Source organism: Chiloscyllium plagiosum, unplaced genomic scaffold (assembly GCF_037043375.1).
Source record: "Chiloscyllium plagiosum isolate Xiang-an unplaced genomic scaffold, Cpla_swu_hap1 HiC_scaffold_31, whole genome shotgun sequence".
Classification (NCBI taxonomy): Eukaryota; Metazoa; Chordata; class Chondrichthyes; order Orectolobiformes; family Hemiscylliidae; genus Chiloscyllium; species Chiloscyllium plagiosum.
Window position 1 is genome coordinate 63,117,888 of NW_028270169.1, and position 27,313 is coordinate 63,145,200.

The 27,313-nt window shown below is 42.3% G+C and overlaps 1 protein-coding gene across 6 annotated transcripts in view; it reads right to left on the reverse strand.

Moving 5' to 3' along the window:
* LOC122564179 (protein CASP-like) overlaps positions 1 to 26,497 on the reverse strand; it is a 632,323-nt gene extending 605,826 nt beyond the window's left edge. For 5 of the 6 annotated variants that reach the window (XM_087977575.1, XM_087977578.1, XM_087977576.1 and 2 more), the window contains exon 1: positions 26,347 to 26,497. In XM_087977575.1, the coding sequence (XP_087833701.1) occupies positions 26,347 to 26,409 (63 nt within the window). In that variant the 5' untranslated portion in view covers positions 26,410 to 26,497. The remainder of the gene's footprint in view (positions 1 to 26,346) is intronic. The other variant, XM_043718862.2, reaches the window with a different exon arrangement.
* Between the last annotated feature and the right edge of the window lie 816 nt (positions 26,498 to 27,313).

Sequence of the window (27,313 nt, forward strand, 5' to 3'; positions counted from 1 at the left end):
TGAATAACCTCACATTTATCCAAATTATACTGCATCTGCCATTGATTGGCCCACTCACCCAATCTGTCCAGATCATGCTGAAGGATCTCTGTATCCTTGTCACAGTTCACCCTCCCATCCAACTTGATATTATCTGAAAACACAGATGTTACATTTTGTTCGCCCATCTAAACCAAGTGAATAGCTGGGGTCCCAGCACCGATCTCTGTGGCACCCCACTAGTTACTGCCTGGTAGTTTAAAAATAAATCAATGAGGGTGGCATTGGAAAAGCACAGCAGGTCAGGCAGCATCCATGGAACAGGAGAGTCAATGTTTTGGGCATAACCCCTTCATCACAAATAGGGCTTATGCCCAAAGTGCCAACTCTCCTGCTCCTCCTTTTCCAGCAGCACACTTTTCAACTCTGATCTCCAACATCTGCAATCCTCCTAATTTGAAAATAACCCAGTAATTCCTACTCTTTGTTTCCTCTCTGCCCACCAGCTTTCTATTTATCTCAATACACTTCCCCCATCCTGTGCACTTTAAAATTGCACAATAACCTCTTACATGGTACTTTGTCAACGCTTTCTGAAAGTCCAAATATACCACATCGATTGACTCCCCCTTATCAACTCTACTAATTACAGCTTCATAGAACTCCAACAAATTTGTCAAGCATAATTTTCCCTTCATAAATCCATGCTGATTCTGTCTAATCCTGCCACTACTTTGAGTGCTCCACTACAAAGTCCTTGATAACAGATTTGAGAATTTTTCACACTACCGATGTTCGGCTTACTGGTCTATAATCGCCTGGGTTTTTCTCTACTTCCCATTTTTAACAATGAAGTGGCATTAGCTACACTCCAATCTGCAGGGACCAAACCAGAGTCTACAGTAACCTGGAAGATGACCACTAACGCATTTACTATTTCTTAAGTACTTTGGGAAATAGATGATCAGACCCTAGGGATTTATCTGCCTTCGATCCCCCCAGTTTTCCCAGCGCCATTTCTTTGCTAATACTGATCTCCTTCAGTTCTTCCCTCTCCAATAAATCTTGCATCCTCCGACATTTCTGGTATCTGATTTGTGACCTCTTTTGTGAAGACAAACCAAAGCATATATTCACTTGCTCAGCCATTTTTTTGTCCCCTGTAGGTAACCTACATTTGTCTTCACCAATTTCTTTCTCTTCACGTACTTATAGAAATGCTTAGTGTCAGTCTTTATGTCCCCTACAAACTAGATTTCGTCCTGTATTTTGCCCTTCTTAATCAACTCCTTAGTTGAATTCTAAACTGCTCCCAATCCTCAGACCTATTATTTTTCTTGGTCACTCTGCAGACTTCTTCCTTGGATCAGATACTACCTCTAATTTATTTTGTAAGCCTCGGATTGTCCCTCTTACCCATTTTACTTTTGTGCAAGACAGGAATAAACATTTGTTGCAGTTCTCTCATGCGTTCCTTGAATGTTTGCCATAGCCTATCCCCTGCCATCTCTTTAATTAACTCTCCCCAATCTATCGAGGCCAACTCACACCTCAAATGTTCATAATTTCCTTTATTAAGATTCAGCACCCTAGTTCCAAATCAACTAGCACACTCTGCATCTTGACAAGAAATTCTATCATGTAATGGTCGTTCATCCACAAAGGGTCTCACACAGCTAGACTTGTAATGTTAAAAGATTAAGTGGGACTATCTCTCTGGACAGTCATTTAATATTAAAGGGTTAAACTGCACTGTCTTTGGGTAGGGACAAAAGCCATGAAAGAACGTGGATGACTATCCATTGTAATTTGAACTTCATTTAGACATTACTCCCCTGCTACTGTCAAGTTAAACTATCAATTCAATCTCTTCCATTCAGAAATGCTTTCTGGCCGGAGATATGTCGCACCTGTATTGTCTTGGGAAAGCACAGACTCAGGAAATCGTCTGTGTCACGATTCCCCAGGATTAGGACATTAGCATTATCCCTGAGGATGATCTCATCCTGCCATTGTACCTGGGGTCATATGTGACTGTTAGTAACTTGGGGGGGGGGGGAGTATCTTGAGTGGCGTGTGATTGTGGGGGAGCAGCCAGAGTACCTGTAAGCATTTCCAATGACCTGTATAAAGAGGATGTGCTTTCTTTGTTCAGAGCCTCATTTAGACCGGACTTCGCTTTCCTGTGAAGAGGGCCAAAGGGGATCACCTAGCTTGTACTGTACTGTACTATATTGTGCTGAATAAATTTGGTTGCTTGTTTACAGGTGTGTTGGAGTTGCATCAAGTGTGTAAGAACCTCAGGAGTAAAACAACTTAACAGATTGGCAATAATTCCCTTCTCATTACATAGTACGCCGTTTAAGATGGCGTGATGTCCAGCTGGTTCCTCTACATATTGCTCAAGAAAACATCCTATGTACATTCCAGGAATTCTTTCTTGAAAGCATTGTGGCTAATTTGTTTGCCCAATCTATGTGCAGATTAAAATCACCCATGATCACTGATATTCCCTTACCACATGCACCTCTAATTTCCTATTCAATGCCATCACGACTGCAGTTTTGGGGTCTTTATATAACACCTACTAATGTTTTTTGCCCCTTGGTATTTCTCAACTCTACCCATAGAGACTCCACATTGTCAAAGCTAATATCCTTGCATTTTTGATAAGGAATAGCATTACAGCTGTGCTGAGGGAGGATATTCCTGGAAATACATCCAGGGAAGTTATTTGGGTGGAACTGAGAAATAAGAAAAGGATGATCACCTTATTGGGATTGTATTATAGACCCCGCAATAGTCAGAGGGAAATTGAGAAACAAACTTGTAAGGAGGTCTCGGCTATCTGTAAGAATAATAGGGTGGTTATGATAGGGGATTTTAACTTTCCAAACATAGACTGGGACTGTCATAGTGTTAAGGGTTTAGATGGAGAGGAATTTGTTAAGTGCGTACAAGAAAATTTTCTGATTCAGTTATGTGAACGTACCTACTAGAAAAGGTGCAAAACTTGACCAACTCTTGGGAAATAAGGCAGGGCAGGTGACTGAGGTGACAGTGGGGGAGCACTTTGGGGCCAGCGAACATAATCCTAATTGTTTTAAAATAGTGATGGAAAAGGATAGACCAGATCTAAAAGTTGAAGTTCTAAACTGGAGAAAGGCCAATTTTGACGGTATTAAGCAAGAACTTTCGAAAGCTGATTGGAGGCAGATGTTCACAGGTAAAGAGACGGCTAGAAAATGGGAAGCCTCCAGAAATGAGATAACAAGAATCCAGAGAAAGTATATTCCTGTCAGGGTGAAAGGGAAGGCTGGTAGGTATAGGGAATGCTGGATGACTAAAGAAATTGAGGGTTTGGTTAAGAAAAAGGAAGCATATGTCAGGTCGAGTGAATCCTTAGAAGCGTATAAAGAAAGTAGGAGTATACTTAAAAGGGAAATCAGGAGGGCAAAACGCGGACATGAGATAGCTTTGACAAATACAATTAAGGAGAATCCAAAGGGTTTTTACAAATATTTATTAAGGATAAAGGGTAACTAGGGAGAGAATAGGGCCCCTCAAAGATCAGCAAGACGGCCTTTGTGTGGAGCCACAGAAAATGGGAGAGATAGTAAATGAATATTTTGCATCAGTATTTACTGTGGAAAAGGATGTGGAAGATATAGAATGTAGGGAAATAGATGGTGACATCTTGCAAAATGTCCAGATTACAGAGGAGGAAGTGCTGGATGCCTTGAAACGGTTAAAGGTGGATAAATCCCCAGGACCTGATCAGGTGTACCCGAGAACTCTGTAGGAAACTTGAGAACTGATTGCTGGGCCTCTTGCTGAGATATTTGCATCATCGATAGTCACAGGTGAGGTGCCGGAAGACTGGAGGTTGGCAAAACTTGGGTGCCACTGTTTAAGAAGGGCGGTAAAGACAAGCCAGGGAACTATAGACCGGTGAGCCTGACCTCGGTGGTGGGCAAGTTGTTGGAGGGAATCCTGAGGGACAGGATGTGCATGTATTTGGAAAGGCAAGGACTGATTCGGGATAGTCAACATGGCTTTGTGCGTGGGAAATCATGTCTCACAAACTTGATTGAGTTTTCTGAAGAAATAACAAAGATGATTGATGAGGGCAGAGCAGTAGATGTGATCTATATGGACTTCAGTAAGGCATTCGACAAGGGATACTGATTAGCAAGATTAGATCTCACAGAATACAAGGAGAACTAGCCATTTGGATACAGAACTGGCTCAAAAGTAGAAGACAGAGGGTAGTGGTGGAGGGTTGTTTTTCAGACTGGAGACCTGTGACCAGTGGAGTGCCACAAGGATCGGTGCTGGGCCCTCTACTTTTTGTTATTTACATAAATGATTTGGATGTGAGCATAAGAGGGACAGTTATTAAGTTTTCAGATGACACCAAAATTGGAGGTGTAGTAGACAGCGAAGAGGGTTACTTCAGATTACAACAGGATCTGGACCAGATGGGCCAATGGGCTGAGAAGTGGCAGATGGAGTTTAATTCAGATAAATGCAATGTGCTGCATTTTGGGAAAGCAAATCTTAGCAGGACTTATACACTTAATGGTAAGGTCCTAGGGACCTTGGAGTGCTGAACAAAGAGACCTTGGAGTGCAGGTTCACAGCTCCTTGAAAGTGGAGTCGCAGGTAGATAGGATAGTGAAGAAGACGTTTGGTATGCTTTCCTTTATTGGTCAGAGTATTGAGTACAGGAGTTGGGAGGTCATGTTGCAGCTGTACAGGACATTGGTTGGGCCACTGTTGGAATATTGCATGCAATTCTGGTCTCCTTCCCATCAGAAAGATGATGTGAAACTTGAAAGGGTTCAGAAAAGAAAGACAAGGATGTTGCCAGGGTTGGAGGATCTGAGCTCCAGGGAGAGGCTGAACAGGCTGGGGCTGTTTACCCTGGAGTGCGGACGCTGAGGGGTGACCTTATAGAGGTTTACAAAATTATGAGGGGCATAGATAGGATAAATAAACAAAGTCTTTTCCCTGGGGTCGGGGAGTCCAATACTAGAGAGCATAGGCTTAGGGTGAGAGGGAAAAGATATAAAAGAGACCTAACGGGCAACTTTTTCATGCAGAGGATAGTACGTGTGTGGAATGAGCTGCCAGAGAATGTGGTGGAGGCTGGTATAATTGCAACATTTAAGAGGCATTTGGATGGGTATATGAATAGGAAGGGTTTGGAGGGATATGGGCCAGGTGCTGGTAGATGGGACTAGATTGGGATGGGATATCTGGTCGGCATGGACGGGTTGGACCAAAGGTCTGTTTCCATGCTGTACATCTCTATGACAATCGTGTTAACTTCCTCTTTAACCAGCAATACTACTCCACTACGTTTTCCTTTTTGCCTGTGTTTCCTAAATACTGAATACCCTGGGACATTCAGTTTCCATCCCTGGTCACCCTGCAGACATGTCTCCATAATCTCAATTATTATATCGTACCCGTTTCCATCCATCTGCACGACTGGTTCACCTACTTAATTGCAAATGCTCAATGCATTAAGGCACACTTTTTATTTTTCTCAATAGCCCCATTTGAATTTTGTACTTGGTTTCTCTGCCTTTCACTTTTCTTATTCCCTTTTCTACCTTTTGTTTTTGTCCTTGCTCCCACCTTCTCTGACTCTTGACCGAGGTTCTTCACCCTCTGGCATATTAATTTAGTCTCCCTAACCACTCTAGCAAACACTCCCCCAGGACATCAATCCCAGTCCTGCCCAGGTGTAACCCATTCAATTTGAATAGGTACCACCTCTGCCAGAACTGGTGCCAATGCCCCAGGAATCTGAAACCTTTCCCCGACACCATCTTTTCAGCCACATATTCATCCAGTATATCCTGTTATTTCCAATCTGACGAGCACGTGGCTCTGAGGTCCGATTTCTTAACTTTCTTCCTAGCTCCTTCTATTCTGCTTTTAAGACCTCATCCCTATTACCCATATCCTTTGTAACAATGTGTACCACAAACACTGGCTGTAGATCCTCCCCCCTTCAGAACGTCCTGTACCCACTCTGAGACATCCTTGACCCTAGCAGCAGGGAGGCAACATCCCATCCTAGAGTCTCACTGCAGCCACAGAAACACCGGTCTATTCCCCTTACAATAGTGTTGCCTACAACTATTGCGCTGGCACACTTTTTAACCCCTTCCCTCTGCAGCAGAACCAACCGTTGTACAACGAGCCCAGTTGCTGTTGCTTTCCCCTAATACGTCATTCCCCTCAACAAAATCCAAAACAGTATATCTGTTTGCAGGGGAATGGCCACAGGGACATTCCTGAACTACCTGCCTATCTCTCTTGCTCTGCTGGTGGTCACCTATTCCCTTCCTGCCTACAAAGTCTGATTTACGATGTGACCACCTCTCTGTACATGCTATCCACAATACTCTCTGCCTCGCGGATGCTCCACAGTGTCCACATCCACCGCTCCTCCTCTGAAGCTCCTAAGAGGTGCAGCTGGAGATACTTTGTGCATGTTGGAACTGTTCCCAGCCTGCCACATGGAGCAAACCGAACTCTGGCTCTTCTGCCATAGTTTACCTCTGTAAATTAAACCTTGGAGAATACTTTATATTAAGATTAAACCAGTTATCTGTGGCCTTTCTTTCCTAGTCCGTGGACTACCCTTACAGATTTGAAGCCAAAAACGTATTATAAGCAATAGAGGTTGGAAGGACTTAGCTGCCTTACCTACTATTCATCAATCAGCTCTCTCCCTTGTAGTCTACCTTGTGCCAGACCATTCACTTGATATAATCGAGACCAGTAACACACTTAGTTTGTAAACAATATAGACCAAAACCAGAATTATGATGGGGATACCATGATGAAGACAAAGTGAAGGAGCAGCAGCAGCACGAGGCAGACTTGGCACTCAGCAAGAGCAGAGCACAGAAGCCACATGCAGTAGAGGAGGTAGCTCACGTAAGACGGGACAACCATAAATAGTACTAAGAGCAACATGATAGATGGACCCCACAGATTCCTAGAATGTTAAGAATACCCAGCAGATCACGCAGCCTACTTTATTGCACTGACGATGTCAGAGTCATACAGCACAAAGACAAACCCTTATGGTCAACCAGTCCATGCCAAACATAATCCCAACCTAAACTTGTTTCACTTGCCTGTTCCTGCCCACATCCCACCAAATCTTTCCGATTCATGAATATATACAAATGTCTTTTCAACGTCGTAATTGTGCTCACATCCACTGAGAATGTGTGTTGTGTATAAGCAGGCAGGGAAAGAGTTAAGTTCAGAGTTTTGTGAAACAAGAGGTTCAGTTGAACATGACTCAGATCAGTTAAGAGCTTAGAGTTAACAATGGGGTGCTGGAAGCGAGGGTAATAGGTTAACAAGGTAAAAAAGTATTCATTATGTAGAGCCATTTAACACGACAATATAGCATTCAGTATGTAAAGTCAGTTAACAAGGTGAAAAGTATTCATTACGTGAAGCCAGTTGACAAGGTTAAGAACATTCATTGTGTAAGAGCAGATGGCTTAATCTTTACTGTTGATGCTTGCCGATTGTTGTTCCCCTCCTACGTGAGTCACCTCCACCCCCACCACCCCCTCACCCCACTCTGCTGTATGGTCACCCAATAAATACGTATATTGCCTTATCTGGATGCTCGTCCCTCTAAAATGGCTATATACTTAACTGAGAAACTGCTCTTCCAGAGAAGACAGAGAACTCATGTCTCTGTGCACATGGGAAATTGTTCTCTCTCCCTCCAGGGCCCGGAATAAAGATGGAGGAGTTAAACTAAACAGAGGACCCTTGATTATCCGAATATCAACTATCCAAATTTTGGATTACACGAAGAAGATCTCAAGGTCCGGATAGAAACATTACGTCAAAGAGGTGATTCAACATTGATTGCGTCTTTTGTTTACAATGATTAAAAATGAACTCGGCTTACTGAAATGCTGCTGAGAACAGTCTTGAAAATCGATGGGAGCCCAGGCACCTTCTACAAATGACTGACCACCCACCCTCTCCCCATACTTTCCCTGGAGTTCTACACAGGGTAGTACCCCAAACCCTGACAAGGGGTCTGACAGGAGTTAGGATGCATGGGTTGGACAGAGAGCAGGGTTGGATGGGATTAGAAGAGGACAGACGGGTGGGGGGGGTGGGGGGGGTGGGGGGCTTCTCGCATGTGGTGTGCTGCTGCCTAGTCTCCAGAACAGGAAGCAACTTAGCAAGTGCTCGCTGTGTCAACTCCATTGAACTGATGGTGGATTGCGGCGGGGCAGGTGCCTTACTCACAGGTGTGTGTCTGCTCAGAAACAAACCCTGAGACAGAGAGGGGCAGCAAGGCAGGCAGAGCGAAGAAAAAGGAAACTTCAGAAAACTCCGAGCCCCAGAGGAGAGACACTGAATCAATTAACCAAATAATCAATTATCCGAACGAAATAGTGCCCACCTATCCTGTTTGGATAATTGAGGTTCCTCTGTACCGTGTCTCCGAGCATTTTACCCACACTGGGTTTGATTGCCATGAGTGGGTAATTCTGGTTCAAGTCCTCTGTGCGGTACTGAGGTTCCAATCCTCTGGGGTGGAAAGGGGGGTAATTGAGGTTCGAGTCCTCTGCATTTCAGCGAGGTTCAAGCCCCCCTTGAGTAGAGTGAGAAAATCCCCCAGTGGCGAAACTTGAGGCTCTGTGAGTCTTTGATCTGGGTGAAGAGTGTGGTTTGGATTGCAGCGAGATGTGGTCCGCTGCGAGAGCTTTCTCTTTTTATAAGTGTAATTTCAGTCAGAGGATGCAAAAAGAAACGAGAAGTGCTGAAAAACGATTGCACTAATACTTGGGTTGAAAAAAGAATGTAGATTGCGCCATGCTCAGAGTGGTTAATGTTTAAAAACTTTGGTTTGCTAAAATACTAGCTCAGAAAATCCTTTTAACTAAGTGTCTTGCCTTGTCTGAATCACAATCTCAATTCAATATGTTTTGTGGGCTGTGTAGTGGGGCAGATGTTGTTTTTGCATTGTAATTGTACAACATTACATCCTTAAAATTATCAAACTCGTAACCTTAAAACAAATTGATTGAGTGCCTTCAGCCTTGATGTGTTCAAAATTCTACAATGCCTGTTTAAAAAGGAACAGTTGGGTCAGTGGTCGTACTTTAGTCAGATCAGATTATTGTATTAAAATATCTTTGCTGCTGCTGTGCAGAGTGTTTACAAAAAGAAGAATGCATTTTTAGTTTGATGTTTTGTTAAGATTTTCTAGAGAATATCAGAACTTGAGGCTGAGCTGCTTAACTTCTGTTAAGACTTCATTGGCTCCCTTCATATTGCAAATTCAAAGAATGTCGATTTCTACCAAAGTTGCCACTGTAAATCCAACGGTTTTATTTGGGAGGTTTCATTTAGAGAAAATATTTTAAAATATTCTGCATTTGGTTCCCACCAATATTTGAAATTTAAATCTGAACTGAAACTGCCTCTTCCAATTGCTAAAACACAGGAAACATTTTGTTGTTTTCTTGCTGTTCCAGGCTTTTGAAATACTTATCCTGACAGCGTTCACATTAGCTAAATATCAATTTGTTAAAGGAAAATTAGTTTTGAATAACCTGAATGGAGTCCCCCAAGCGTTTCATTTTAGGACCACGATTGTTGTTTACAATTGGCTGAATTGTTTTGGCAGTACAATTTAGAAGCTTATGGATTGTATAAAGTTTGATACTGTCATAAATAGTGAACAGATCAAAGACGACTGAGAAGGTTGAAATTGGCAGACACAATTTAGTGTAATTAAATGTGTGACTTTCTTCAAACTCATAACCACCTTGGCAAGGAAGGAACGAGATAGGAAATGCAAAGACATTTCAGCAGGCAACATCATCTCTAGAGTTTCTCCATTCACAGGTAAAGCATGCCTTCGGACCCCTCCACAACCTGATCCAACAAATTCAATCAGCTCCCCAGTCATGAGCATGAAAAGTGAAGAAGCTAGCAACAGTGAAGAGCAGATCGGTACACATTGTGTCAGTGGCCTTCCTATGGACATTAAATCATGTGAGCTTTACCTTCACTTTCAATCATTTAAGGGCTATGACTGTTCACTGATCAAGCTAACATCACAACAGCCAGTTGGCTTTGTTACATTTAAACAGCAGAGAGAGAGCAGAAGCATCCAACTGAAGCATCTCTGCAAGGATGAAAGTCTCAGTTTTGCGATGCATTTAACTGTACCTATCCAAAAAATCTAAGTTCTCCAAGGAGTGATGCAGGAACAGACTGAATTTTCTTTTCAGGTTGGATTTTACTAAAGGGAGTTTCGGAGAACTGGCTCATTTCCACTCAACTTGAAGGGGATGGAGTGGTCACAAAGGACTGTGGATTTAAGAACTTTACTGGTGAATCTTTTTTCCACATGGGAGGATTCTTCAAACTCTAATTACTGTAACGGATTCGTTCTTTTTGTTGTTATAATCATTGTATGCTGCGTGTCAATAACTTGCTTAAATACTGGCTGTCAAGAGTCTGATGAAAGTTGATAGTACCAGTGGTTATCATGAAATGATAAAAGTAGAGAATAAGAATGTGTATAAGGTATAAGCAGGCAAGGAAAGAGTTAAGTTCTGCATTTTGTGAAACAAGACCTTCACCTGAGCATGACTCAGATAAGAAGTCAGTTACCAATGGGGTGTTGGAGGCAAGGGTAATGGATTAACAAGGTGGAAAAGCATTCATTATGTAGATCCATTTAACATGATGAGGCAGCATTCAGTATGTAATGTCAGTTAACAAGGTGAAAAGTATTCATTACGTAGAGCCAGTTAACAAGGTTAAGAACATTCATTGTGTAACAGCAGATGGCTTAATCTTTACTGTTTGACGCTCGCTGATTGTAACGGTCATCCAATTAATATGTATCTTGCCTTATTTGAATGTTCCTCCGTGTAAAATGGCTGTATAGTTCATTGAGAAACTGCTCTTCCAGAGAAGATCGAGAACTCATGTCTCTGTGCACATGGGCAATCGTTCTCTCTCCCTCCAGGGCCCAGAGTAAAGATGAAGGAGGTAAAACTATACCAAGCATTTTGCTTCAACTGAGGGGGAAATGGGATGACACCACCACTTTCTCAGGCAGTTCATTCCACACACGAACCACCCTCTGTGTAAAACATTTGTCCCTCTTGTCTTTAAAATCTCTCTCCTCTCACCTCGTCTTGAAATCCCTCATCCTAGGAAAAAGAAACCTACCATTAACATTATCTGTATCCAAACAGATTAGAGGAAACACCGCAGCTATATTCAATCTTGTTCAAGGTAATTTAGTTACTCGTACCACGAATAGGGTGATCCGAAATTAATACTGTAGTTCTATTCATGAAATTTACTACATTAAGCAAAACTGCATTACTCCAAAGAAACTGATGTACATACTCAGGTTATATTCTAGGAATGTCGATCAAGTACTGAATACAAGCACAAAGTTAATATAAAACACCAAATAGACAAAAAAAATCCAAAAAGAACACCCTTTTTCATTTCTTGCCTCACTAACAAGATTGCTTATCTGGAGGTAGAACACCATAGATCTTAATCCGACTCATCTGTAACTCTGGAAATTGGAAGTTGTGGATTATTAGACTACCATCCTGCTACTTTAGAGGTGAGGAGCACTGAGGTTCCTTAGAAATATCAAAATATTATCCAGCTTTACTTGAGCTGCTGACTTTTTAATCTCTCTACATCTCCCAGTAGCAACGAGTGGCATCATTAACAAGTCCCGCCACCTTGTAGCTCCATTCTCAGACCGTGTCATCCTCACCAAAAGTATGAAATGATAACTTAACCACGCAGAATGCTTCTGCTAGCTTATTTGGTGGTTAGAATTTTTAAGAGGAGCAAGGAATTCACATTTATCCCCTTTGCTGTTCTGACTGCCTGGCTAGTGGACATGAACCAGCGAGTGGCGATATGGAGTTCTTTTTCAGTTGGCAACCTGTAACTAGTGGAGTTCCATAAGCATCTGTGCAGGGACCAGAACTGTTGACATTATACATGAATGACTTTGAGAAAGAAAGAGAATGTACAATAGCCAAATTTGCAGACAACACAAAAATAGGTAGAAAGACAAGTTTTGATAGACATATAAGCAGCTGAGATAATGGTAAGTAAATGGACAAAAAGTTGGCAGTATAGCGTGGGAAGATGTGAAGTTGTTCATTTGGAAGGAAGATCACATTATTTAAATGGAGAAAAACTGCAAAAAGATGTAATCCACAGAGACTTGGGGCACTTGTGCACGAAACACAAAGCTAGCACACAAAGCTAATCAGCAGCTGATTAGATAGGATAATGGAATTTTGGCCCTGATTTCAAGGGGTTTGGAGTTTAAGAGTAGAGATGTCTTACAGCAACTGAACAAGATGCTGATGAGACCACATCTAGAGAACTGTGAGCAGATTTTGTTTTATTTAAGGGGGAAATACCTAATTTCATTGGAGGCAGTGCAGAGAAGATTTATGATGATGATCATTGGTATGAAGGGATTGTCTTATGAGCAAAGGCTAAACAGGTTTATTCACTGGAGTACAGAAGAACAAAAGATAATCTCATTAAAACAAATAGAACTTTCAAGGAGCTTGACAAGGAAATTACGAGAAATTGTTTCCCTCATGGGAGAGTCTGCAGCCAGAGGGTATAGCCTTTGAATAAACAGATGCCAATTTAAGACTGAGATGAGTAGGAATTTCTTCTCTCAGAGGACTGAGGGTCTTTGTAACTCCTTGCCACAGAGAGCTGTGGGACAGAGTGCTTATGTACATTTAGGGTTGAGATAGATAGATTCTTCACCTGTAGGAAAATCAAGGCTGATTGGGAATTGCAGGAAAGTGGGCAAGGTATGTCAGGTCAGACATGATCCTACTAATTGGTGGAGCAGAATTGAGGGGCCCAATAGCCTACACTGGTTCCTATTTCTTATGGTCTTTCCTTTCCCTTGTTTTGCTTTCAACGCAAAATTGCTTAGGAGCTGTGATAGATGTTTGAATAGCAAAAACAAGGTGGCAAATTATAATCTGAATGGCGACAGATTAGGCAAGGGGGAAGTGCAATGAAACCTGAGTGTTCCTGTACATTGTCGCAAGTAGACAGGTGCATCAGGTGATGAAGGCAAATCCCTTGTTGGCCTTCACAATGACAGGTTGAGTACAGAAGCAGGAATGTTGTGCTGCAATTGTACAGGGCCTTGGTGAGCCCACACCTCGAGGACTGTGAGCAAATTTAGTCTCCTTATCTAAGGAAGGATATTCTGACAACAGAAGGAGTGCAATGAAGCTTTACCAGACCAATTTCTGGGATGGCAAGACTAACGTACATAGAGAAATGGGACTGGTTGGGATTGTATTCATCAATGTTTCGAAGAACTTGATGGGGGAGGGTGTGGAATCTCAGACAAAAACTTAGAGGACTTTAACAGGACTAGACAGGGTAAATACACAAAGAATGTTTCTGATGACCAGAGAGTCCAAGACCAAGGATCATAGTCTAAGGATACAGATAGTCCTTTTTTGAGAAGATTTGCAGCTCAGATTGATGATAATTACCTAAGTTATCTTACTTGAAGGTTTGTTTTCAGATGTTTTGTCACCATGCTAGGTAATATCAGTGAGTCTCTGGTGCAGCGCTGGCGGTATGCCCCGCCTCTCAATTTATAAGTCTTGGTTTTTTCCAAGGAACAAAGATATGCACAAGAATTCTTAAAGGCATGGCATTCTAACCAGAACTCCTTCAATAAACAATCAATTTAGATCCTATCTGCCTTCCCTTGAAAAGAAAAAAAGAATCGGAAATGACATCACCCACCTTAAGAAACCAAGACCTACAAATAGAGAGGCGGGACATACCACCAGCGCTTCACCAGAGACTCTCACTGATGTTGTTACCTAGTACGGTGACTAAACTTCCGAAAACAAATCTTCAAGCTCAGTGAGATAACTTACATACTTATACAGGTGGCCCATTTAGGACTGAGATTAGGAGAAATTCTTCACAAAAGCATGGTTAGCCTAAGGAATTCTCTACCACAGAAAGCAGTTGAGACCCAAACATTCGAATTTTCAGGAATTTGAAATAGTTCTTAGGGCAACAAGGATTTGGGGAGAAAGTAGAACAGGATGCGGAGTTAGATGATCAACCATGATTATGATGCATGGCAGACTCAAAGGACCAAATGACCTACTCCTGCTCCTGCTCCTGCTCCTATTTTCTAGGTCACTCAGCAGGGAATAGCTCATTAGCTGACTGAGAAGGAACTTACTGAACTTAGGAGCACTGTAAGGAGAAGTCACAATGAACTTCAGAGTAATGGGCTGGGACAACTGGTGAAAGAACAGTGTGGAAACCCTTGTTAGCTAGGAAAGTCAAAGTGGACACAATTGCAACATTTAAAAGACATTTGGATAAGTACATGAATAAGAAAGGTTTGGAGGGATATGAGAAGTAGGTGGGTCTAATTTAGTTTGGGATTATATTCAGCATGAACTGGTTGGATCAAAGGGTCTGTTTCCATACTGTATGACGGAAGCTGACAGTGGTTAAACGGAAGCATTTAGTGGACTAGAAAAGCAGAATAAAAAATTAAGAATTTCACTTTAAGGAGCACAGAAGGAAGGCTACATGTGGAAAAATTCGAAGGCCCTGAGAATACTTGTTGGGCAATAGAAAAAAGACAACAATGCACAGGGTTTTGCTCATACACAGCATTTTGTTAAGCATATGTCATTCTAACACTACCAAAAATTTGCTTTTAGCTTTAAATTTTTCCAGCCATACCCAAGCACTGAATATCTACCTCTAAAGCAAAGCAATACAGGTGTTATCAAACCAGGGAGGCCCTCCTTAAAACACATGGATGTTTAAGCAGTGGTTAGTTTGAAGTATTTTACTGTCACGAAACAAGTGAAATATCAGAAGCAGACAGTAGAAGGAGCTAGCATACTGTCTCAACAAAATTCAGTGACCAATTAACAGAGGCACTGAAGCACATTTGATTCCTCTATCAGCTCTTAATCTTGCAAGTCACACAAAGAATACGTTCACGCAGTCCATGTTACAACTTCAAAACTTCCCAAAGCATTTAAATCCAATAAAGTACTATTGAAGTACAGTCCAGTTCTACATTACTAGTGTAATACAGAAAACCAGTAATGGATGGTCCACAAAGTACAATTAGATAATAACCAGATAATATGCTTCAGTCATGCAAATCAAGAGATAAATAATAGCTAGGAAATCTAAGATGTTCCCGACTCTTCTCCAAACAGTGCCACAAGGTCTTTTGCATTAAACTGAGCCCTTGTCTGCCCCCTCAGCTCATGTCTCATCCAAAATATAGCAGCAGTGGCAGCACAATATCCCCTCAGTACTGCACAGGAGTATTAACCTAGATTTTGTGCTCGGTTCTCTGTTGATAGAAAATGGAATTCACACCATTGCTCAGATTTTTCGCAACGGGTGAGAGAGTAGCAAAACGAGAATTAAAACATCAACGTTGGTATGAACACTAGATTGGTGTAATGCTAGACAAAGTTGGCATTAACACCAATACAACTGCTCGGTTAATAGCTGTAACTGGAGTCCATCAAATTACATCTCATTTTACATTAGATTACATTAGATTACATTACAGTGTGGAAACAGGCCCTTCGGCCCAACAAGTCCACACCGACCCGCCGAAGCGAAACCCACCCATACCCCTACATTTACCCCTTACCTAACACTACGGGCAATTTAGCATGGCCAATTCACCTGACCCTGCACATCTTTTGGACTGTGGGAGGAAACCGGAGCACCCGGAGGAAACCCACGCAGACACGGGGAGAACGTGCAAACTCCACACAGTCAGTCGCCTGAGGCGGGAATTGAACCCGGGTCTCAGGCGCTGTGAGGCAGCAGTGCTAACCACTGTGCCACCGTGCCGCCCACACGGTGGCACGGTGGCACAGTTGTTAGCACTGCTGCCACCGTGGAGATAAAGACAAAGCAGCTGGGAAGCTTGAAAAATTTGAATCTTAACACTGAGTGCTATTCACTAAAGCATAAACTCTCTCAGCTAAATGTCATATCAAAACAGGTTAAGACTGGGATAACAGAAACATACACAATGTGCTGACTAACTGCAGTCAGAAAAAGATAAAGCACGTATTCCCCCTCTCCAGTGAAGAAAACATGGTAGAACAAGCTGTTCGAAGTTACTTGCTTGCACAAAGTTATCAATCTTAAATAAATGTTATTGTGTGTGGCATCTCAGTATTCAGTGTGTCAATAGAGCAATCGTCACCCATTATCAGGACCTCAATTCCGGGGGTCAAAAAATCACTATTTTTTTTTCCTTAAAATAGATCCAAGATCTTCCTATGCTTCCTATGGGCGGCACGGTGGCACAGTGGTTAGCACTGCTGCCTCACAGCGCCTGAGACCTGGGTTTAATTCCTGCCTCAGGCGACTGACTGTGTGGAGTTTGCACGTCCTCCCCGTGTCTGCGTGGGTTTCCTCCGGGTGCTCCGGTTTCCTCCCACAGTCCAAAGATGTGCAGGGTCAGGTGAATTGGCCATGCTAAATTGCCCGTAGTGTTAGGTAAGGGGTAAATGTAGGGGTATGGGTGGGTTTCGCTTCGGCGGGTCGGTGTGGACTTGTTGGGCCGAAGGGCCTGTTTCCACACTGTAATATAATCTAATATAATCTAAATATAAATTCTTCTCTCTTCCAGAAGAATGTACGACTGTGAGAAATGATAGAGATAGCATGGAGGTTATTATGCCAAGAAAATGTGCATTGGGCCTGCTGGTCTTTTCTTGCTTATTGTATGTTTGTAAAAGCAAACAGGTTCAGCTCTCTATTTACACCTGGAATACTGCTTCTGCCCGAAACGTCGATTTTACTGCTCCTCGGATGCTGCCTGAACTGCTGTGCTTTTCCAGCACCACTCTAATCTAGACTCTGGTTTCCAGGATCTGCAGTCATTGTTTTTACCTCTCTATCTACACCAAAAAGGCACAGCCGTCCTACATTACAGCGAGGAGCTGGACGGTCAAAATATTATAGATATTATAGATAATATTATAGATACCAGTTTTACCCTTGAGTGCAAAGTGAGTTTCATTTCTGGAAAGGAGCAAGGATCACTGATTGACACTTTAGTGTCCTAGGTGGTCCTGAAGAGAACAATCTTACTTGACACAATGCTCCCTTTAAATCACACAGCTGCGCAACAACTGGGAACATGCCACAAAGCAACATACAGGTTGTGTACAAATAATATTTCCTTTAAAATGTATATATGCAAGACCTTGTGTCAATCGTAAAGGGATCCAAGGGCACAAAAAACCCAATTAAAAAACTATGAACAGACCGGAGTCTAACAATACAGTTAGAAAAGCACTGTATATTTTAGAACAAAACATGAGGTTTTACAAGATGTATGCTATGCTTTACAAACTTAAAGCAGTTGAGGTTATAACTACTAGGGTATATAGTGTAGTATACTTGGATTTCCAAAAGTTATTCGATTAGGTGCTGCACAAAAAACTAATACACAAGGTATGGGCTCGTGGATTTGGAACCGATGTCTGAAGTGGATCTCTTCTTAGGCATTCCCTGAGGTGGAGGATGACTTGCTTCCACACTGGTTCCATGAATTCAGAGATGACTGATGTGTCCACCGCATGATCTGCAGACTCTGCTACCTGGACGGCAGATTATGTTTGGAGCTTTTTTGAACTTTCTTCGAATTCCTCAATTTTTCCTTTATGTACTACCAAAGTTTCTCAAACTGTTTGATGACTTCCCGAATGAGCTTTCTCCATTTTGGTCAGTCACAATCCTGGGTCTCCTTTTAGTTTTACCAGCTCAGGTTAGCTTTGAGGACATCCCTAAAAGCACTTCCACTGCTCTCCTGATGGGGCCTAGTTCCAAGTACAGAAATTGCTTCAGGCATCTGGCGTCAGGTATACGAAAGCCATATTCTGCTCAGTGAAGCCACCTTGATGCTGGACATATTGGTGTGAAAGAGGATGCTGCAGTTAGGCCATCTTTCTTGCCACCAAGTTATAGCTAGTGACATGACACTTCTGCAATGCTTTGACAAACCTGCCATAGATCTTCCAAAGCAGATAGGAGCAGAGATCCCTGCTGTCCAGTAAACGTTTAGCTATTTTCAATCTACAATAATGGCTTAAACATCAATAGAAAGAGAATCATGTATCAAAGTCTGCTAATGACAGAGAGCTAACAGGGTGTCCAAGCTGTGGGGAAAACAAAAAGGTGTAAATAAGTTCACGGAGTGAAAAAAAGCATAACATAAGAAGTTCCTCATAACTTCCTCATAACATAAGAAGTTGTTCACTTTGGTTCAAGAATATGAAAGCAGTGTTTTGTTTAAACAAGGCACGAAAACTGTACATGTTGGAGTTCAGGGAGCCTTGGACGTGCTCATACAAGGAACATTAAAGTTTAGACGCATGTTTGCTCGCTGAGCTGGAAGGTTCATTTTCAGACGTTTCGTCACCATATCAGGTAGCATCATCAGTGAGCCTCCGGTGAAGCACTGCTGTTAGTGACCCACATTTTATTTATGTGCTTAGGTTTCCTTGGGTTGGTGATGTCATTTCCTGTGGTGATGTCAGTTCCTGTCTTTTTCTTAGGTGGTAAATGGGGTCCACGTCCATGTGTTCGTTCAACGAAATGTCTAAAAATGAACCTTCCAGCTCAGCAAGCAAACTTACATCCAGAATCTCAACCTGAGCTACAAATCTTCTCAAAACTCACCAACATGAAAGCTTGCATGCAGGTAATACAAATAATTAGGAAAGCAATGGCACGGTAGCAGTTAATAACCAATCTGGACCAATACACCTATTCCCACCTCTGTAGCATTGTCTGTTTCTGCACCACTTCAACTCTTCTGCTACCAAAACCGTCAACTATGGTCTTGTTCCTATCAAGCATAATTATTCTAATATACTCCAACTGGTCTTCCACACTGCATACAAACTGAAGCGTGTGGAAACTACTTTCTCCTGGTCTACACTCTCCTTACCTCATCTCCACTGGCACTTTAACTCCTTCAAATTGTTTTTTATGTTGGTGTAGACCTCCTGCATCAACTTTCAAAATTAGTAGCTAAAGTGTCATCACATGCACAGAATTCCACAGCGGTTGCACACCTGAGAGAAAATGTTACTTTTACCTCTCCATGATATCGGTACTTGTCTAGTTCCAGCCTCCTGTGCATTCCTAATTGTAACTGTTCCATTACTGGATGGTCATGCTTTCAACTATCCAGGCCCCAGGTTCTGGAATTCTCTCAAACTTCTCCCTCTCTCTACCTCACTCTTCTCTAAACCTAATATTACCCAAACCTTTGGTCATCACATAGTTGGGCTTGGTCTCATATTTTGCTTCATATAGCTTCTAGAAAGCACCTTGGGCCACCTCATTACATTAAGGTAAAGTAGAAGTCAAGAGGCCATAATCCAGAGGACCATAGGGCTACTCTCTCATTAAAAAGAAATGATGGGTGGTAGTTTAACCTGAGGGCCACCACGCCTCAGGCAAGGGGACAGTGTGAGAAGGACAGTCATTCATGGTGACCTTAGCCACTGCAGGAATTGAACCCACATATTAGCATAATTCTGCTTGCAAACCAGCTGTCCAGCTAACTGAGCTAATTAACTCCACTAGCTAGAGATGCTACTTAAATACAAATTATTGTTTGTCCATGAAATACATGTGATAGCAGATAGCTACATGAATTAAGCTCAACATAAATCACTACTTAGACAAAGCGGAGACAGAGGAAGAAAATACAAGTACAGAGGAACCTCGATTATCCGGACGAGATGAGTGGGCACTATTTCGTTCGGATAATTGATTATTCAGTTAAATCGATTAAATGCCTTTCCTCTGGGGCTCAGAGTTTTTTTTAAGTCCACTCCCCATTCAGGAGACGAGGCAGCAGCACACCTCGTGCAAGCCCCCACCCCACCCCCGTCCGATACTCCCTCCCCCTCTCCGGGGCAGCCAGATTGGACACCAACAAGACTGCTGCTGCTGCCTTTGTGGGTAAGTCTCCAAATAGCGCATACACACACACACACACACAACTTTTTACTGCAACGTTTTGGCAGTTTCCACCTTTACTCTGTACAGGACAATGTTGAAGAGATTATCTGGGGAAGGGGGGTTTAAGGTACACCCCTCTGTAGAACTCCAGGGAAAGTGTGGGGGGAGAGAGAGGGCAGGAGGTAAGTCATTTGGGGATGGTGCCTGTTTAATCACTGTAAACAAAAGACATGATCAGTGCTGGAAACATGTCATTGATGTAATGTTTCTATCGCGACCACAAGATCTCCTTCGGATATCCAACATTCGGATAATTGATATTCGGATAATCGAGGTTCCTCTGTACTCATCTAAATCATTCAACTAGTGACAGCGTGACAAAGCTTCCAAATTTATACACAGAATGCAATGAAAGATATAGTATCAAATAAAAACAGTAGAAAATCATGTTTAATACAACACTAAATTCATTTACTTTAACAATTTCATTGTCTGCTGATAGTTCTGCAAACCGCAAAGGTGCCATTTCCTAGAGTAGATGTTTGTTCAAAGAACAAAGATCTTTCAACCCAGATTGCAACTGGGAGAAAACAAACAAAATGTGCATTCTGTTTCTGTACCCGTAGATCACTGACAACAACTCTTCAGCAGAGATTCTCCAGCTTCCTAACAATCAACTGTAAAAACAAATCTCTTATTTAAATTGTAATTAGTTCATCGTTAATATTTCAACAGATTACTAGTGGTACCTCCTTTAAACTGTAACAGTTCTGACAGAATTGAATTCGATCTGAACTTGAAGTAATGTAAATCTACATAAATAAAGGAACTCCTTATTAATAGTATTTTTAATTTAAACTGTTATCTTTCCAAGTAGCAGGTCAAACTTAAACTGTGTGAGCAAGAGCTGCCTTTAGCGAATTCAAATCACAAATAAATCCAAATTTCTCACTCTCAAGTGAAAGTTTACTGAACTATTTTCACTATTCTTAAAAATAACCATTGACCAACAGAAAATCTATCCAAACATTATGTTAGTTCAAAACCGAAAATTCTTCATTCGTTTTATGCAATTCAAAGAGGAAAGAAAGATGGCCATAGTCCTCAGCCAAGCACTTCACAATCATCTAGGTGTCAAGTACAGCCCAAGGGGCCTCACCATCTCAAGAATGTTCAACACAAAGGCAGCTATTCTGCCTTGTCAAGGAAGGGTTTATGCACATTTAGAATTCAAAGCTGCTTCAACAGAAACTTCACATGTGAAATTAACTAGAAGCCAACTCCAGTCTCTTCGCCGTATATATTTTTCACCTCAAAAAGTAACTGGCATAAATATTATGTCGAAACATAGCATCTATAAAACAAGTACTACCCTACCTTAAATTCAGAAGCTAAAATGTGTAAAACTTCTGAATTGTCCCTGTAATCAGTCTATACTCAACTCCAATAAATTGTCAGGCAAGAATATTTATTAAAATGTATGTTTTATGTACAATATTGTAATTATAGTACAGAAATAGAATTTTACCACACTGCACCATGACAACGCTTTTCAATATAATGCTGAAAGATTCATTCTCTCTCGCTCTGCTAAGACTACAGTTTGTTTGCATAAAACAAACTGCACTAGAGAATTAGAGTGAGAATGGTCATTTTCTTTTAACTGTAATAGATATAAAATTAGCCTTGGAAAATAATCAAACTAACATGCCCAATTTTTTAAAACTATTTCATCAAGCGTAAACCCCTTTCACATCCCATACCTCAGCAATTATCATTTGGCAGATGGCCAAAGCTAGCTTTGAAATTTCAGGCTTGTATGAGTATCTAATAGACTTGCAGTAATTTTATATATAAAAAAACACTAGTTTAACGAAGCTCAGGTCTAATCATTCTTCGCTATCAGTATTTTTACTCGAGCAGCTGGGGGAAATTACCCCATAATGACCAAATACAAATTCAAATTATTTTTAACAGGAACATTACATTTAAGTTAAGTTATCTCCATATGGTAATTATTCTATAATTAAAGAGTATATACCAAGACTTTAAAGAACATTTTAAAATAACGCAAGCTGCAGACTTGCAGTAGCCAAACCAATCTAGTTTATGCAAGTAAATTCATAAATGTTGATGCTTAATCACTTTTTATTTTGTTAATTTATCTTCAAAATCCAAAGAGTTATATTCAAAATGTTAGCATATATATTTAACAATGTTTGTATGCTTCTGCAACAGGGAACAAATTAGAGGGTGAAAGGGTTACAACACCAACCCCCACTAAAGCTGTAAAAATGTATGGAACAATACATAGACACGCACTGTGATTATCATACCAGACACGCTTAGTCAGAATTCATCTTCAAAGTATGCTTCAGTAAACAAACAGAGGAGGATTAATGAAAAAGTGATTCAGCCTGCCGCCTAAGCACTATAAAAATTTGAAATAATTACATATACTGAAAACACCAATAGCCCAAAAATACACATGGTTAAACTATTTCACAATTGCAGTTGCCTGGTTCACTTAAGATATTCGAAATAACCTGGACAAGGACAATTAAAAGATGTCTTAGACCCACATTATTGGTTAGTTACAAAAAGAGCTTTCCTATGTCTCAAGACTGTTCACATACCATGCAAACTATGTTTTCAAGCACAATTCAAGCACAAGTGAATTGTTATTCTCAGACAAAAATAAGTAATTTCAGCCTATCTCCAAAAAAAACCAAAACCTCAGAACCATGTTCAACCAGAAGGACTTCAAAGTTTCATATCCAAAAACACTCATCTTGTGTTCAATGCCAGAACCTGAATGTTGGATCCACTTATCACAGCACGATTACTACACAGTCCCAACTGACCCAACCTTGTTTCTTTAACCAAGCTGCACCTAATGTAATCATTTGCCAGATCCTATAATGTGCAGCAACACATTATAAACACATTTGGTAAAGCTTTGTTATTGTACCAATTAATCCAACAACTTGATCTGAATTGCTGAACCATTACTATATCTAAGATCTATCACTTTATCCATTTATCAAAGAACTGTCACTGTGCAAAAGATGCTCTCCAGCATTGTATTCATTTACGAGTGCCATTCAAAACAAACTATACTACTGACTGTCATTACCCCTTATTTTATGTCATTATGACTTTAAATTTTGATTACTCTATTGCATTATGGCACATCGCCTTCTTTTGTACACTTCATCATCGTTACTCATTGCAGCATCCCATTGGTATACGAGATGTCCAGGCATTATCATTTTGTAATAACAGAGATTGCCTGTATCCCACTCCATTACTGCATCCATTACTACATATAACTATTCCAATACACTTCTGACCAGTCTCCCACATTTTGTCCTCCAAAAACTTGAGGCCATCCGAAACTCTGTCCCTAACTCACACAAATTCCAATTCCCAACTATTGTTGTTCTTGATAACTAACACATTCAGTTAAGGAACATCTTGATTTTAAAATTCTCTCTTGGTTTCAAATCGCTCTATGATCTCCAGCATCTGCAGTCCTCACTTTCTCCTATGGCCTTGCTCTGTTTATTTCTGTAATCTTGTCCAGCTCACATATCTCCAATGTTGATACCTTGAATATCCCCAATTTAAAATATTTCATCGACAGTATAGTAGCGTTCAATTCCTGTATCAAGGCTTGAAGCTATGGAATACTTTCCATAAACTTTTCTACTTTGCTATCTTTCTTTAAGGCACTTGTGAAAATGTTTGCTCTTGGTCATCTCACTTAATATCTCAGTAGGGCTCAATGTCACATTTTGGTTTATGATGCACATATGAAGTCCTTAAAGGCTCCTAATAAATTGTTGCTGTTACTGTGCCCAAATACTGCAATCCATTACTGAACTAGATGTCAAACACTGCATCATATTCAAGCAACTAAGTGCCCTTGCTGCACACAATTAAGATACCGGACATCATTACTTGTTCAGATCCCCATCACTGCATCCAAATGCAATTTCCGCTCTCCAATCCGACGACAGTAGCATTTCCAAAATCCAGCACCCTACTGCTGCATCATCTCCCAAATCTGACTGCAGCACTAGCATTCCAATCGTGCAAACAATGGCTGCAGCACCAGCTCCACAAATTCCATTCCCCATAACAGCACAGATTCCCAAACTTTAATTCTCCATTACAGCATGAGATGTCCAAACCCTGCTCCCATTAGAGCACAGGATCCAAATGTACTCACCATCACAGCAACCAGATTCCCAAATTGTGACCCATCCCACAAGATATCCAAATCTCACACCCATTACAGCAATGGCATTCCCAAATCCACTACAGCCAGAAATTTCTCTCCCCATTACAACAGTGGATAATCAAATCTTGTTCTCCAGTGTACAGTTGTGGATCTTCAAAGCCCAACCTCCAGTACAGCACCAATCCAACAATTCTGCTTGTTAAAGCCAAGGAAAATCAATCCTGCACTCCATTAAATTTTCAAATCCCGAGTCCTGCAACACATTCCTTCCCTGAATCACCAATCCCACACACCTTTCCATCAAAGGTCCCCAATCTCATATCCCCAATCCAAGTCCCATTACATCCCACTCCCCAAATACCACTCCCTATTACATTCATGGATCACCAACCCTGCACCACTTTCCAGAATTAGATCTCCAATCCCACACTTACTGCAGCCTCGGGCCCCAAGTGCAGCCTACCCAATCCTCTCTGGGATCCCCAAACCTGCACCCACTGCAATACCAGATTCAGAATCCCACACTCTGCCCCAATCCCAGATCTCCAATTCCACTCCCTATCCTAAATCCCATTCAAGCACCTTTCCCAGTCCCAGAGCCTCAATCCTGCAATTTTTCCCACATTCCCAATCCTTGCACCCTGTCTGGATCCTCAATCCCCTATACCTTTACAGTTTCAGATCCCAAATGCCATACTCTGCCCCAGTTTCCCTCACCAGCAATCCTGCATCCCAATCTCACACCCTTTCCAATTGCAGTTTCTCAATCCAGTTCCCCCCCCCCCCAAAACCATTTAGTGATCTCCAATGACACATCCTGTTCTAGTCTCAGATCCCAATCCCGCACCGTTCTAGCTCTGCATCCTAAATCTCACACCCTGTTCCAGTTACCCCCAATCATGTATTCGCAATCCCACACCCTTTCCAAATCTAGATTTTCAATCCTGCACCCTGTCCAGGTCCAGGATCCCCAACACCCCTCCTGCCCCTTATCCCAGTCCCAGAATCGTTATCGCCGCGCCCTATCCCAGTCCCAAATCCCCAAACATTCACCTTAACAAATGTCGGTACCCCCTCCCCCCATCCTGTTCCCAACTCCATCCAGTGATCCCCGATCTTGCACACCACCAGAACACATTGTTGCCCCAGCCCGTCATTGCGACGAGCCTCAATGAGACGCTGCAAGCCGCCGCCGAGGGCAGCCACTCAGGCTCATCGTCAACACTCCCTTTTCATTAATCTGACGTCCTGATTAGAAAAAAAAAAGTTTTCATAAAACCCCCGAGCTTGAACACCAAGTGCAGGAGCGGAGCAGATCCTGCCGCTCTCCGCAACCATTGCCGGTCCGCCCGAGTTCCGGACGTCGGGGAGGAGCAGGGCCTTGGAAAGCCTCCGGCCGGGGCACGTTCGCAACTTCAAACCCGGGGGACCGCCTCTCCCCCCTCCCCCCCCCCCCCGACCCTGCCGCCCCTTCAGACTCCTGGCCGCAGCTCCACATTTCACCCGGCCGGCGAAAGCCGCGGCCTATCGCAGCCTCCGGCCAGCTCCCCATGGGGACAGCCGTCCGACTGTGAGGCTCTCGGTGTCGGCGCGCTTCCAAATGGAAGCCGCTTGGTGCTGGCTCTCTGAGGGAGGAGGGAAGAGGCCGGCTACAGCTCAAACTTTCCCTCCTCCTCAGGGCAGCCGACCTGACTCTCCCTCTCCGCCCCCCGGCCGGAAAAGTTACAATAAACTGTGGGGCAAAGGCGCCCCTGCAGCCGCCAGGCCTCGGCCTCAGGGCCCGGATCAGATCGCGGGCGCCATCTTGGCTGCTGGCGGCTGATCGATGATTGAACACAAAAGCAGCCGAGGGATCAATTCCTGATCAATCACAAAAAGCCCGCATCCCGGCGCTCGAGGCCGGCCAATACCGCCACTGTCCGGCCAGGCCCAAAGTCCAGACTACCCGGTGGGCCGTGCCGCCCTCCCGAACTCCCCCGACCGCTGCTGACCTGAAGCAGTTGTAAATCAAATTTCTTCCAATATTGAAACATCGATCCCACATTGGCGGCCATCTTGAGACATATTGAGGCGATAGAGAGCGAGCCTGGATTGGAGTTCCTGCACGGAGGGGGAGGGGGAGGGGGAGGCGGAGATCCACAAAACCCGGTGCGACACTCACACACAGCGCGGAGCTGGATCCACCAGTACCAACCTGCCCGGCCGGTCGTCACTTGGCCGCCCGCATCCTGATCCCGAATTCCAGGATCCGGCTCCCACAGCCGCTGGGCTGAGCACACCAACAAATAAAATAGGGAGCTTGCATCGTGCAAGCGATACATCCCATTTAAACCCGCAGCATTTTCACCCCAATGTTTTCTTTAACATTTAAAAAGGCGACCACTCGATACAGAGTGCTTCTTGGATATGCAACTAAAATATTTTTCTTCTTTCCAGTTTTGTTTATTTTGCCAACTAGCTTGTATTTTGCATCCTGCTGTGTTTGTGTACTCTAACATTGCGATTTCTTTCTCTGGACTTAGGATTCGACTCCATAAAGAAAGGGAACACCAAAATATGTCAGTTTATAATGACGTTATTTGTGTTTTTTTTAAGTTAAGACTATGATTGATGATCCTTTAAAAACTCGTAATGTTTAATCAAAGAGACTTGGCGCTACATTGTAAACCACTTGAGATGTTCTGACTGTTCGGAACACAGTTTAACCTCAAATCCCCAAATCCTCCCATGCCACCAGCGAACTGCTGTGATCCCGAATTCTTTTTTTTCAAAGGGCAAACAACTTTCACACTTTTCATTGAGTTTAGGGTTTTTTTTAAAGCATTTGAAAAATATCTCAACGAAATTTAAAGTGCGCAACACGAATGTTTAAATGTCTTAATGCTGTTTAACATATTATCTAATCAATTTTTCCTTAGTCTTTCTCTTTATTTTCAGCCTTTCATTTGCACAGATTAT